The sequence below is a fragment of the Schistocerca serialis genome, chromosome 2, assembly GCF_023864345.2.
Source record: "Schistocerca serialis cubense isolate TAMUIC-IGC-003099 chromosome 2, iqSchSeri2.2, whole genome shotgun sequence".
In the NCBI taxonomy this organism is placed as follows: domain Eukaryota; kingdom Metazoa; phylum Arthropoda; class Insecta; order Orthoptera; family Acrididae; genus Schistocerca; species Schistocerca serialis.
Window position 1 is genome coordinate 742,393,844 of NC_064639.1, and position 15,144 is coordinate 742,408,987.

Genomic DNA, 15,144 nt, shown 5'->3' on the forward strand with positions numbered 1-15,144 from the left:
TCCGGAGCTAACTACCATAGCACGCAATTACAGGAGCCAAAACGAAATGATGCAACCAATTGGTAAATATATTGTGACAGTAACGTGTACGAGCACTGCAAACACGTACCTGCAGGCACAGAAAATAAATTAAATAGCTTCAGTTTTTCCAAGTTATGACTAAAACTACATGACTAACCTGGTATTAGAAAAATGCCACGTCGCAGAAAGGAAAAAGGAAGCCACTGACCTTCAATGTCTACAAAGTTCCCCTCCGACACCATATCACTAGCGCCAAGGAAGGCCTCTAGATCGTTGAAGAGCTCGGAGAATGGACTACGACTGAGCAGCTCCATGGCGTCCCGGTCGCGTGGCACCAGCAGGTCGGCCCCCACCAGAGCACAGGCGCTGCGCGCGCCCTGCCACGTGTTGCCATTGCGCGAGAAGAGCACCATGGAGCGGCCCGACAGCGGCATAAAGCCGTCGCGCAGATATCGCGGCGCTGGAGGGGTGGGCGGCCGTCGCTCTCCTGCGGGCAAAGACACTTAAAATTGTATGACCAGCATCTCCACTTCCTGTATAAGACATGCAGAAAATGTATGCCTCATCATTAATTAATGCGATCCAGCAACCAGCCACTCTTTTTAACATTATCATATATGTCTAGGATCTCCTGCAAAACGTCTGAATAGGTTTCAGCCAAAGTTAGCACAGTTGCCACGAGTATTAGCATTGTGGGGTTTATAATTGTCTACAAATAGCAGCAGAGATAAAAGCAGAAGTGAGGTTTTTCTCTAGGCCCTGCCTTGTAGGCTGCACTGCACGACAGGTGTGTTGTGTGGAAACGGTATCAGCCGCCTTATCGACCTGCCTTGTAAGGCAGCCTATGTGGCAAAGGCAAGAAACTATTATCCAGTTCCCAGGTGGCTCTGTATGACATGTGTATTGTGATAGTAGAATCAGCCTTATTTATCGAATTGTGTTGCAAGGGCTACACAGAAAGACTGGAGGAGGAATAGGTGGACACAGAGAGAGTGGGGGAGGAGGTGTGTGTCAAGCACTTTAGCAAGTGATGCCGTGAGGAAAATTGATTTTCCACCCATCGCCTACAGAATGCAATCCGATTCTTAGGACTGTTCTGATCGGCCGCTATGTCAATAGCGCCCAATGGCTGGAAGTGTGAGGGCACTGGGTCAACACACCGCTCTCTCCGCTGTTGTAAGACTTCCGAACCTTGGAACTGGTACTTTAACTCCAGCAGCTCCTCAGTCGGTCCCGAAAGCTTGTGTAAAAGGTGTACCAATCCACAAAGAAATATTCGCTGCCGTAGAGGTTACTGAACACGGTTTCTCCACATGACAGATTCACTAACCGCTCAACTGCGCGGCCTTCTGTGATTGTACAAAGTCCGAATTTTGACACAGTCCAATTGTTTACACAGTCCAACGTAACCACTATCACGAATGATAATGATGACGATGCAGCACAAACACCCAGTCTCCGGGCAGAGAAAATCCCCAACCCAGCTGCGAATCGAACCCAGGACCCCGTGATCAAGAGGCAGCAACGCTAACCACTAGACCACGAGCTACGGAAGGATCAGTGGAATGCACGCTGTACGGTGCTTGGCTCGGAGGTATCCTTGAAGTAACCGATTTATAGCAGTTCTATGTGTCACTACTGTGCCAACTGCTGCCGGCCGCGGTGTCCGTGCGTTTCTAGGCGCTCCAGTCCGGAGCCGCGCTGCTGCTACGGTCGCAGGTTCAAATCCTGCCTTGGGCATGGGTGTGTGTGATGTCCTTAGGTTAGTTAGGTTTAAGTAGTTCTAAGTTCTAGGGGACTGATGACCACAGCAGTTGAGTCCCATAGTGCTCAGAGCCATTTGAACCATTTTTTTTTTTTTTTTTTTGTGCCAACTGCTACTGAAACTGTAAGTGCATTGCGATGCGCCAGAGCCGTACGCCGAATATGATGGTCAATCTCTTGGTAGTGCCACATGGACGTCTGCAGCCCTGTACTCCTGCGACCGTGGGTTCTCCTGAGCACCGCTGCCAGCAATCGCGTACAGTGGCTACATTACTCCCAACTCTCTCTACTATATCGCAGAAGTAACATCCAGCTTCTGGCAGCCATAGTACACGAGATCGTTCAGAATCAGTGAGATTTCGTCTTGAAGGTAATCTTGACTAACGTCGACTCACCACGTGTAATCTGAAAGGTAACTAACACTCACAACCGTTACAGCGTGTATTTAAGGCAAACCTGATTTGCTTCCTTATAGTGGTGCTACTAACGGCGCTGTCTCGAAATCTGAACAGATCTTATCTTTCATTTGTAGAAACGCATCTTCCGACTTCCGTTTATATCGCACAACCCCTTCTTGATGTTGCGCCCAGTGTGTTGCGTTGTGCACTCTTGTGAACATTTATCGTCTCATGTTTGTGCAAACGTGACATTGCAATACAAGCACAAACAAGTAGGAAATATTATATTTCCAAAAATGAATACTTGCATATTGTATGAATCTTAAGCAGATTCTTCAGGAAGATGTGTCTTGTAACTGCATATAATATCTTAAAAATGCTTGCTACAATAACGTGAAGTATGTAGCTGGTTTTACTGTGCTCCACAGCCTACGTTGGACATGGACGCTTCTGGGAAATATCAGTTATTTGGTATTGGTAAGGCGTAACCTATTATTGTACTCGACATTATCAGTTTCACCATTCCTTATTGCGGAATTACTTTGCACGGTACACTAGATACAGTTCATTGAAATATTAATAGCCCTATGCTCGAACCACAAACGACTCCTAAAATAAACAGAAATGATCTAGAACGGGTAAAGCGGCGTCGTGGTCTCAAACCTTTTTCGAATTATGCGGTTAGTTACCGATGGCCGATGGACCAATGTGGAGATTACGAAACGGCTACAGACGTGTCGTTGCCGAGGAATAGAGGAATATGGCATTCGATTCCTTATGAAACTTTGTGCAAATTCTACCTAAGCACCTGGCCGTCGTAATTTTCCACAGAAAATGGTCATATATCTTGCATGTTGTAACAGCTGCACGTAAATTATTTCTGGTACACGGTTGTTGATGAGAATACAGTGAATCTACTGTTTAAACTACACGAATAATAAAAATGAATACTTCATGCTTCAGTGGCAACAGCTTTGAGTAACTGTTGTGGATTTGAAAAAAGATGATTGTATTGAAGAATTTTAAGTTACACATGCTGTCATACGTAAATGCGGGTGTGAGGGCTTACCGTTGAAACTTAGACCTCTAATGTGGACCTACAAGTTTGAATAATTGAAACTTCCAGCTTACATTGATGACAAAAACAGCTATCGAAAAGCTGCTCTCATATTTTTTATGTTATGAGCTTTATGTTAATTTGTGATGCTTTTAGCACTTGTTAATTTCTTCGAATTTTTCAATTGTTTTCAATCGGCAAAGAATTCAGTTCTGTATTTACGTTCGTAGGCTTTCAGAATCAGTGTCATTTTGAATAAAATATTTTGAGTATTAAGCGGTGTTATTATACACCATTGAAGCAACTAACTGCCATAATAAGGCGGCCTAATACCCAAAATTATTTTAGTTAAAATCAGTAGTTCTCTACTGCATGCATAGATGTGATAGTATTGTGAACATACCTTTCAAGCAGCTTAGCTCCTTGCTTCCATTCTGAAATGAAAGAAAACATCCGTTGTTAGTTGTCTGGAGATAAAGTTGTGTGGTACGTGAAAATATTCGTACAGAATATTTTAGGTTATTCAAGGTGTATACTTCATTCAAGAATATATCGATTTATTTCTACCCATTCTTTGCAAATTTTGTCAAAATTCCTCGCACTTCTCGTACCCCTCCCCCACACCCTATTTAATTCTCTCTCTCTCTCTCTCTTTCTTCTTTATTTATGTTACGATCTCTTTAACGATGAGAAGTTTAATATTAACTACCGAACTAGATATAATGCATCTTGATAAACGGTTAGTGCAACAGGTTGAACACCTGTAACAACTTGTCCTATCTGAATCAGTCAGCTAAATATAAATCTGGCGTTATATATCCTTTTAATTAACTACTACGAACCAAAATTGCTATGAGTACAGAATTAATTGTTCCACATTAATGCAAAAATTTTGTGCATTTTTTCGGGTTCCACGATGCGGTATTTGACAATGTACGTGCTGTTTATAGTCAGAAACTACAAAAAAATATCCATGCTCTGCACCAACCGTGCAGTGCTCCAGACTGAACTATTACGAATGGACACTGGCGTTCTTTCCCGACCTGCCCGATATTTTCATAAGGGACTCCACCACAAGCCTAATAATGGAGCTCCCAGTGACCCCAAAACTTACTCTTTGGGCTTGTCTCGACCTTTCAGGAAGATCGGCTCCGGTCCAACAGACAAGCCATTCCATGCAACCTCAGATGTACAGGGTTATTACAAATGATTGAAGCGATTTCACAGCTCTACAATAACTTTATTATTTGAGATATTTTGACAATGCTTTGCACACACATACAAAAACTCAAAAAGTTTTTTTAGGCATTCACAAATGTTCGATATGTGCCCCTTTAGTGATTCGGCAGACATCAAGCCGATAATCAAGTTCCTCCCACACTCGGCGCAGCATGTCCCCATCAATGAGTTCGAAAGCATCGTTGATGCGAGCTCGCATTTCTGGCACGTTTCTTGGTAGAGGAGGTTTAAACACTGAAATTTTCACATAACCCCACAGAAAGAAATCGCATGGGGTTAAGTCGGGAGAGCGTGGAGGCCATGACATGAATTGCTGATCATAATCCCCACCACGACCAATCCATCGGTTTTCCAATCTCCTGTTTAAGAAATGCCGAACATCATGATGGAAGTGCGGTGGAGCGCCATCCTGTGGTACGTTTAGCTCCCTGCTTGCTTTATTCGTCGACTTCCGCGGGTTACGCGTGAAACTTGCCCGCACGCGTTCAACCGTTTCTTCGCTCACTGCAGGCCGACCCGTTGATTTCCCCTTACAGAGGCATCCAGAAGTTTTAAACTGCGCATACCATCGCCGAATGGAGTTAGCAGTTGGTGGATCTTTGTTGAACTTCGTCCTGAAAGTGTCGTTGCACTGTTATGACTGACTGATGTGGGTGCATTTCAAGCACGACATACGCTTTCTCGGCTACTGTCGCCATTTTGTCTTACTGTGCTCTCGAGCGCTCCGGCGGCAGAAACCTGAATTGCGGCTTCAGCCGAACAAAACTTTATGAGTATTTCTACGTATCAGTAGTGTGTCGTGACCATATGTCAATGAATGGAGCTACAGTGAATTTATGAAATCGCTTCAATCATTTGTAATAGCCCTGTAGTTTCAGCCATAGGCAGGACCTCATACCTGTTTTCCAGACGTAATGGGATAGCCGTGTCGCCATCCACCTGGGAGTTCGCGAACTCTTCTTCCCGCCATTCGTAATCTGATGAGTGGTGACCGGCCAGAACGAGCGAAACGGGAGGCACTGTGTCATCGAAGATCACTGGCGACGCTATACGCACAAAAGGTGGCAAAGCTTTCGCTCCAGGTGCCTCAAACCACCTCAACCCAAGGAAGCACCCTGAAGACTCTCAACCATGGCTATTAAATCTCCAAATCATTTCCGATAAGCGGCAAATTACACCTGAGTCCTTACGCAACAGTCTCTCGAAGTGAGTTAAGTGCCGACTGACTATCAAAAAATCTCAAACTAGACTTTTTTTAAATTCCTAGTTTTCGATAAATTACTGTACCGCAAGTAAGGGAGACCCGCTGATGAGGCATTATAACCGCCTGATAAGTGGTATGTTGGTCCTGCTCTGCAATGTAATACAGCAGCGATTCTGCTTTGTATGGACTCGTCATTGGCAGATTTGCGGAGGCAAGTGGCACAGGATGTGTACGTACAGGTCACGCAGTTCCCGCAAAGTACGACATGGTGGTTTGCGGATGCGGAGCTGGGGCCTGATAGCGTTTCAGTTGTTTGCAAAGGGACTCATATGAGACGAGTTTGGTAGCCGAAATATCGACTTAAATTCGCTACCTAGCTCCTCAGACAACCGTAGCACGAATCTGGCCTTGCGAAATGGGCACCTATCCTGCTGAAACATGCCATAGCCGCTGGGGAACACACCAAGCTCGAAGGGACGCAGATGGCCCTCAGAAATATTCACGTAGATCGTAGCTCTCATGACGCTTTCAGTTACTACTGCATAGCCGTGGAAGCCCTTGTGAATGTCGACCATCGAATAATACTGCCTCCATGGGGAAGCCCTTGTGAATGCCGACCGAATAATACTGCCTCCATTGGCCTGCCTTCATGGCGAGCTGCATGTTTCGAGCAGCTGTTCGACTGGATAATGGCATGTCTGGAGACGCCCTCCGTAATTTGATTCATCCGACGAAGCGTCAAGTTTCCACTAATCCGTGGTTCAATTTCGATGATCCTGTGTCCACTGAAGTTGTAATCCACGTTATAATTGTGTCACCAGTGGAAAACGTAGGGCTCTTCTGCTGCCAGTCCCTTTGTTCAATAATGTGCATTGAACTGTGTGTTCCTAAAGACGTATACCAGCATTTCACCGTTGTAATCCCTCGTTTGATCTGCCAGAAAGCTCTGTCTCTCCTGCTTCACAGGGCAGCCAAGCGCCCGAACTTCAGGTCCTATACTGAGACGTGGACTTCAAACATTTTTACGCCAACCCTACCTCTTTATAGATGCTCACGATAGTGGCTCGCTGTATCCCAGATTGTCACCCGCAGGCGCCCGTTATAACAATCTGCTCCTTGTCAAAGTCTCTTAGGTCAAAGTATTACCCCTTTGCAGTCCCTATCATCGCTAGACATTTTCCCAGCCGGCCGAAGTGGCCGTGCGGTTAAAGGCGCTGCAGTCTGGAACCGCAAGACCGCTACGGTCGCAGGTTCGAATCCTGCCTCGGGCATGGATGTTTGTGATGTCCTTAGGTTAGTTAGGTTTAACTAGTTCTAAGTTCTAGGGGACTAATGACCTCAGCAGTTGAGTCCCATAGTGCTCAGAGCCATTTGAACCATTTTTGAACATTTTCCCAGTCTTTTCTGCTCCACCTTCGCTCTTTCCTTACCGCGTCTCGTGCCCGCCCTTCAATTCTCGTTGTGGACAGTTTATAATATTTCGGTTTATCAGCGTATTTGAAGAAATTTCGTTTGTATTAAAATACCGTTTCATCTGCTGTCTTTCTGTTCTTTCATTGTATTTTGTTTCTGCTTTTCTCTTCTCTCCTCTGCAGTTATATTTTAGTCTGTCTCTTTAAATTCTTTTTGTTATTTATATGTATGATATCTCACACAGGCCATAAGACAAACTCAAAGAATATTTATTGGTCTTTTGGAGAGCTGTCCCAGGAAAATCAGTGATCTTTATAGTAGTAAAGTTTATTTCAATAGACATAGTCGTGATCGCATTTACATTCTTATTCTCCGCGACTGGACAGATGGACCCACTCCATGCAACGGTTCCTACGGTCATCAAATAATGTAAGAGCCGTAGATTACCTCTCTGATGATCGAAACCGATCATTTAAAAATAAAAATAAACAACGCAAATGCGATTACGACTGTGTCTGTTTAAATAAGCTATTACATTATAAAGATAGCTGCTTTTCCTGGGACAATGTTCCAAAAAGCAATAAAAGTTCGTTTAACTTTTCTTTAGGCTTGTGTAAGATAGCACATATTTCAATAATAAGCAAAAATATAAAATCCAGAATAAACTATGTGCCGAGTAGAGAAGGGAAGATCAGAAACAAAATGCAATGAAAGAAGGCCAGTAGGTGAAACGGTATTTTAGTACTAACGAAATTTCTTCAAATACACTATCTATTGAAATAAGCTGGAATATTTATTGGTTTGATAGTACAATAATCTAGTACATGGTATGTTAATACTGGCAGTCATCTCCTTTGTTCATTGAAGCTGAACTTCAACGTATCTGGCAAATTTATCGTCGTGAACGTGAACATTGCCGTACCTTTTCAAAACTGCTTTGTTCTTCTAGTATTATTGTGTTTAAGCGGGGCGTTTGAAAAGCGCACACGTTTTCATAGGAGACAACACTGCTCATAAGTACAGAAAAAGTACTACGAAAAGATGTCCCGAAAAAACGTTCACTGAGATTTGGATAATTTTCCTTATGTCTAGAATGATCAGCACCCAGTGCTGTAGATTGTGTTCCTATTGTTTTACATCACTCGTTTCCATTTCATTGTTTTTTCTTCCGCAGCCAGTCCTCTGACTCTATTGCAGTTCTTAAATTCACAGCCATCTGCTACGTTAGCCGTTCCGTAAGGATGGTTTTGGGGACGTACTGGCATCATAGCAAGGTGATGGAGTATATGAAGTGTGAACAACGTAAAATGTGTATTGCAGTCTTATTATTCTATGTTTGGAATGACACACGTGATGTTCTTATATGGTTTAGCCAACAGCTTTGAAAAACATGTTCAGTGTTGCATTCCGTCTGAAGAAAAGTGTTCAGCAGGTTGTTGTTGCTACTTTTAGACAATACACATTTCTCAAGAAGCCGCGGCAAACATCGCGCAGGTCGCACGCCAAATACGGAGGAGCGTGTGTCGCAATAAATAGCTACTGATACAAGTGTCCAAAGAGCTGATGCTACTGATACAAGCGTAAAAAGAGCTAAAGCTGTATAATGTTCTGGAATTATTTGTTCTGGCACAGGCTGTTACCTTATCTGTGCCATTTAGATCTCGTCCGATCTGAGACCAGAAGACAACCACACTCAGTAACGGTTCTGATAGAGTATTCTGATACGGAACGTTGAATATCCGCAGGTCAGTCTTCATTGTATTATGTTAGAGGTGTGGTTCACCCAGAAAGGAACAATGAATTTTCACAATAACGATTTGTGGGCAGATGAAAGTGCGATCATGAAAGTGAACCGTCAGGTTTGCTTTCGCATCTGTGTTGCAGGAATTGAGAGAGATGTATTTCCAGGGCCATATATTTCAAGGGGCGAATTAACAGCGTCCTGTTAACCAGGCGCTTCAGTAAAACAAATTAACCACATTTTTGGAGAAAGTTATGCTGGGAGAGTAACAGTGGATGTGTTTTACACATGACGCAGCTCCTGTCAGTTTTCTACCCTCGTGCGACAAAACCTGGCATAGTCGTTTGATGTGCGGTGGATTAAGCGAGGAGGTCCAGTGACGAGATCTCCCCATTCACCTGACGTTCAGCCCTTAGATTTATAGATCTTTAAAGGCACGGCTGTGGCCCACGCACATTGAAAACTTTATAAGAATATGTGTAACGTGTGAACACATAAAAGGGCAGCCCGTCATGTTTGCGAGATCCTGAATGTTTGAGAAGGATAGGTTCAAATGGCTCTGAGCACTATGGGACTTAACATCTTAGGTCATCTGTCCCCTAGAACTTAGAACTACTTAAACCTAACTAACCTAAGGACATCACACACAACCATGCCCGAGACAGGATTCGAACTTGCGACCATAGCAGTCTCGCGGTTCCGGACTGAAGCGCCCAGAACCGCTCGGCCACCACGGCCGGCTTGTATTTTTCCTTGAAATTATTATACACATAAACTCGTGAAATTTTTATCGTTCTTTTTTCCAGAAGCATGATCTGCTGTTTCAATGACTGAAACTTGTTTAATTTGCATACTTATTGTGTATTATATCTTATGGTGTTGTATTCTGAGGCAACTCTTGTGAATTCTGAACGAATATTCTTCGTCCAGAAAAGGGCAGTCAGCGATCTGCATGTCAGTTCACGTATTTCATCCAGGCCGTTGTTGAAGTGTCTCGTAATTCTGGCTCTACCATCACCGTACAAATTTTCCGGTGTGATTTGCAGTTAGTAATACGAAATTGCTAACAAGAACCTACCATATTCACTCAGTGATCACTCACAAGGAAAATGATTTATGCTTGAATAACTCTTCTTTAACCAATGCACACAAAAACACTCATTATTCTAGGAACAAATTTTTCATTAGACTTCCAGCAGAATTGAATAATCTCACACTCTGAGATCCGAATATATAGGGCGCGGAATACAATTTGACCAAAGGCGTAGGGTAGAAAGACTGCAACAAAACAAAGTAATTTGAGACTAGGAACTAGGAGTCACAGTTGCATATTTTCGGTGACACACTAACTGATATCGGACGTACATTTCAAAATCAAATGTGATATACAGCACTACTTTAGAACTGAAAATAATCACATGTCCATGTTTTACGCTTCAATATGTCCTACAAGGTCAAAGTAAGTGAAAAATGAGTATGCTCTAGTACACAGACTTGCGACCTGTTAATTAATATAAGTATGGCCTAACAGATGTCCAAACAGACCACTATTTTCACGGTGGCGTAAAGTCGTAAATATTCAACTGTGTCCCCTACTTCCTATACTCAAATTTCTTCGTTTGATGCTGTCTTTCTGCCGTACTGTTTTGGTCTAACTGCTTTTTCGCACCCTGTGTGGTCTTCCTCGTAGCTTATTACCTATATTCTGTACACGAGATACACGAGGTCCTTGTATCAGTTTAGCGCCTTGCGCTGCAATGGTATTATTCATTGCAATTTATTTTCGCGAATTTTTTATGATTATAATATCCATTTTTGCATTTTATCAGACATAAAAGCTTTTAGTGGCACATTTTACGACCAAGCAGCTTTGGCTCTCATTGCCTCACGGAACGTCTAATGAAATTTCTTTAAAATTATGTAACAAATAGGTATAATGAACAGAAAGAGTGTTTCTTTAAAAATGTTGCATACAGCGTTATCTGCGTTGACCAAATAAGATTCGTGCACCGTAGAACATAACTTTAAGAGAAGGACAAGTGGTGGAGACAAACTCACGTGCACGTTGGGGCAGGTGACGTTGACCATCGCGCCTTTCTGTGTCCTGAGGCGGCAGGCACACTCCAAATCGCCATCCGCGAAGGACAGCGCAGCACCCCCTAGTAGCACCAGCAACATCCACAGCCAGCTGGAACCACTGGCTGTCCCCCTAAACACAACAGATTGCTCCTACATACGATCTAATACAAAGAAATGCTGCCTAATGTCTTTAAAATCAACCTTATTGGTCCTGTACAAGCTCCAGTCAACAGTTGCTCTTTAGATTTTCTCTACCGAAACGCTCCAACGTCGCATGGATATACACCCGTATCTGGCGTACTTTCGGAATGACTGATTCGATATTTGTCGACAATAGATTCGAGTTTCATAATATACGTAAAACACATCGATCTAATCGATTGTACTTACAACGCCGCCATAATCACGTATGTAATTATTATTTCAACAGATCACAAATTCAGAAGCGCTTACAATTAATAAAGTACAAATACAGAAATATACGCGAATAGAACATACAAAATATTTTAAAATATCAATACAATGTATATCGTCAAATAGTAAATACCCGTGCGATGTGTAGGTACATTCTACCAGCGACGCAGTCTCCAGGCACAACAGCGCTTTCTATTTGACAGATGAGATTAGTGCAGTCAGGAATGATGCCTAATTTAGGTTGCGAATACACTTTTCGTTTCAGGTAGGTACGCATCAGAATAAGAAATCTGTGTAGCTTTAAGGAGGAGATTTGTGTTTAACATCCCGCCGACAGCGAGGTCACTACAGACGGAGCACAAGGTCGGAGGTGGGAGAGACGGAGAAGTAAATTGGCCGTGCCTTTTCAAAGGAACCACCACGGCATTTGCCTTAAGTGGCTTAGGGAAATCACGGAAAACCCAAATCTGGGTGACGGTCGTGGGTCCGTTGCGAGTCCAGTCCACCTCGCTCGGTCATAAGGCTTTAACATATGTATGTCTATACAGCTACTTTAACAAACTTGATGTAACGTAAGAGTTGTATAACGAGAGACAGCTACAGTAAAACACTGAAGCACCAATCACAGGGCTACTGACCGAAAAGAGGTGGCATGGTGGAGCCCAAAAGCAGAGAGAGAAAAAAAAAATCAACAAGTATACAAGAAAAGCCAATGACAAAATCAGAGGTAAAATAACTCCCAGGCAACTAGTGCGTAATCCATGTACTGGTCGCCTGGGAGTCAGTTTATCTGTGATTTTATCTTTGCCTTTTGTTGTATTCTTGTTGACTGGTAGCTTTTGCTCCTTTTGGCGTCCACCACTTGTCTCACATTGTACAACGCGTGTATTAGCCTAAGTTTGTTAAAATTTCACGAAAGCTGTATAGATGCACAGGTATTAATGTATTTGTTATTTTAATGTTGACCTAACACATTAACTGAAATGGAAAATATATTTGTTACCTAATTTACGTTTCATTCCTGTATGCACTTAGCGTCATTTGTCGAATAGAGTGCGATGTTGTGTTTTGGGCGCACCTGGTAGCAGCTGAATGATCCACCTTCGTCCTCTTGCAAGGGACTGCACTGCCACTCGTATGCACCTGCGATTCGTGCGGTCATCAGTGCCCTAGAACTTAGAACTACTTAAACCTAACTAACCTAGGGACATCACACACATCCATGCCTGAGGCAGGATTCGAACCTGCAACCGTAGCGGTCACGTGGTTCCAAATTGCAGCGCCTAGAACCGCACGGCCACAACGGCCGGCAATAGAGAGGTCAGTTCGTGGACAAAGTCCTGCATCGGCAACACTTTCGCAGTCATGGATGGTTATTCACTATTTCTGCAGGCGCTTCCAACGACGTATTGTGTGTATGCCACGTCGATTTGGTACACTACGATGGCCAAAATGAGGTCCGACACGATATTAGGGGCCTCCCGTGAATTTTGTCGCAGCAGTGTACTAGTATGTTACTGCATTTGTACGCTATTAATTGTGAGCATTTCTCAATTTGCAATCTTGCGAAATAACATGCATCCCATGGTTACTTCCTTTTCTTACAAAAATACTTTTGTAATATGTCTAAAGAACTGTATGTCCCATATTCTTACTCTTCGTCTTATGACAGATCCGGTTATGGCAATTAGCCGAAACCCGTTCGCACATTATAAAAACTTGTGTGTGGGGAATGCTGAATAATTTCTATGTGTTTGTGGCAGGTAATGGCCAGCGACCTACATAAAAAGTCCTGTCTGCTGAATTTACAGCTGTCTATGGTTAAGAAATTAAAAGCTTGGAAACCTATTCTGTTCCGTCTTCTTCACCACCTAAGTTACATAAAACAATATTTATGAAAGAGAATTATTTACTACACGGTAAACAAAATGTGTAGAACTTTTTCAAATAGTACTTCTACTTATAAATTCCTTGCTAAACATTCTATTGAAGTAAAACCGTGGTGTGTACTCTCAGACAGCTACCAGACTTGTATCCTGAGAATTTCATGCATTTTCGGTGTATTAACGATATCGTCATACCTTCCATCTGTGTGACAAGAACTATCGCACAACGCGACAGCTTCCCGCGCTAATCTTTATGTGACCGCTACAGTGGGATTTTTTTTAGCGGCAGACGCTGGACTCACCTCATCGTTCCCCGGCGTGCCGCGCTGCGCCGCCGCGCTGCCAGTGAGTGGACACGGAATTCGCGCGCTCTAATGTCAGTGGTGCCGGTGGTCGTTGGCGGCTTCCTGCTGACGCACTCGCGGACGCGTGCTACGGTTCAGCTGCCAGGCGGGCCTGGGACGAGGAAGCAGGAAACCAGTAGTAGGCTTCTTTGAAAACAAATAGCCGTACAGTGTGGAAAACGCAGGAGGTTAACACCTGAAAGCTGGATATTAGGAAATGTTTTCCACTAACTCTCAACTTTCTGTACTTTACCGTACTATATTCACTCATTTTGACCCCACATAACATTTAGCTAAACCCCCACTCAGTCACTTGTGCTGTGTGTCTTCTGGTGTGGCCAGTTTCCTCACAGCACTCACAAGGGAACCTCCTCATCGCACCCCCTCAGATTTAGTTATAATTTGGCACAGTGGATGGGTCTTGAAAAACTGAACACAGACCAATCGAGAAAACAGGAAGAAGTTGTGTGGAACTATGAAGAAATAAACAAAATATACAAACTGAGTAGTCCATGTGTGACATAGGCCACATCAAGGAAGACGTAAGCTCAGGAGCGCGGTGGCCCGGTGGTTAGCGCGAGCAGCTGCGGAGCGAGAGGTCCTTGGTTCAAGTCTCCCCTCGAGCGAAAAGTTTACCTACTTTATTTTTGCAAAGTTATGATCTGTCCGTTCGTTCATTGACGTCTCTGTTCACTGTAATAAGTTTAGTGTCGGTTTTGCGACCGCACCGCAAAACCGTGCGATTAGAAGACGAAAGGACGTGCCTCTCCAATGGGAACCGAAAACATTTGATTCAGGAAAACTCGTCTGATATATTCTATACGACACTGGTGACGGCATGTGCGTCACATGTCAGGAATATGTTGTCCACCCACCTAACTTGCACACTTGGCGAATGGGTAAAAAGATTCTTCTACCTTGCCCGATTTAGGTTTTCTTGTGGATTTGATAATCACTCCCAAAAAAGTGATGAAAACATAAGAGTGTGTCACATAAACTGCAACAAATGAATGCAACAGTCGCACAGTTTTTTCTGTGCTCTGTCAAAACATATGTTTTTAACGTTTTCAAATTTTTCCGTGTGTAGACCGTCAAATTCTGCATATGTCCAAGCAAATCTGAACATGTCCTGGAATTTTGGAGAGCGAAGTTGATTATGTGTGCCTGAACTCTGATAATTGTCTGAAAATAAAAATATAAACTTTTCACTCGAGGGAAGACTCGAACCAAGGACCTCTCGTTCCGCAGCTGTTCGCGCTAACCACGGGACCATGGCGCTCCTGACTTCACATCATCTTTGATGTGGCATATGTTGCCCATGGACTACTCAGTTTGTATATTTAGCTTATTTTTTCATAGTTCCACACAACTTCTTCCTGTTTTTTTCGATTGATCTGTGTTCAGTTTTTCAAGGCCTGTCCACTGTGCCAACTTATAACTAAATCTGAGGGGGGTGCGATGGGGAGGTTCCCTTGTCAGTTAAACCCCCCCACAAAAGAGGAAAAACAGGCACTGTAGACGATTACCGCCCGATTTCTTTTCTCAGGTTTTTGAGAAAGTACTCTCCGACCACTTTATCGTAAT

At 43.4% G+C, this 15,144-nt stretch overlaps 1 protein-coding gene across 1 annotated transcript in view; it reads right to left on the minus strand.

Moving 5' to 3' along the window:
• Positions 1–13,625, minus strand: part of LOC126457944 (macrophage mannose receptor 1-like) — a 40,103-nt gene extending 26,478 nt beyond the window's left edge. Inside the window, exons 1-4 of the mRNA XM_050094673.1 lie at positions 13,519–13,625; positions 10,896–11,046; positions 3,644–3,674; positions 230–508 (exon numbers count right to left, since the gene is read on the minus strand). Of these exons, the coding sequence (XP_049950630.1) occupies positions 230–508; positions 3,644–3,674; positions 10,896–11,046; positions 13,519–13,523 (466 nt within the window). The 5' untranslated portion in view covers positions 13,524–13,625. The remainder of the gene's footprint in view (positions 1–229; positions 509–3,643; positions 3,675–10,895; positions 11,047–13,518) is intronic.
• Between the last annotated feature and the right edge of the window lie 1,519 nt (positions 13,626–15,144).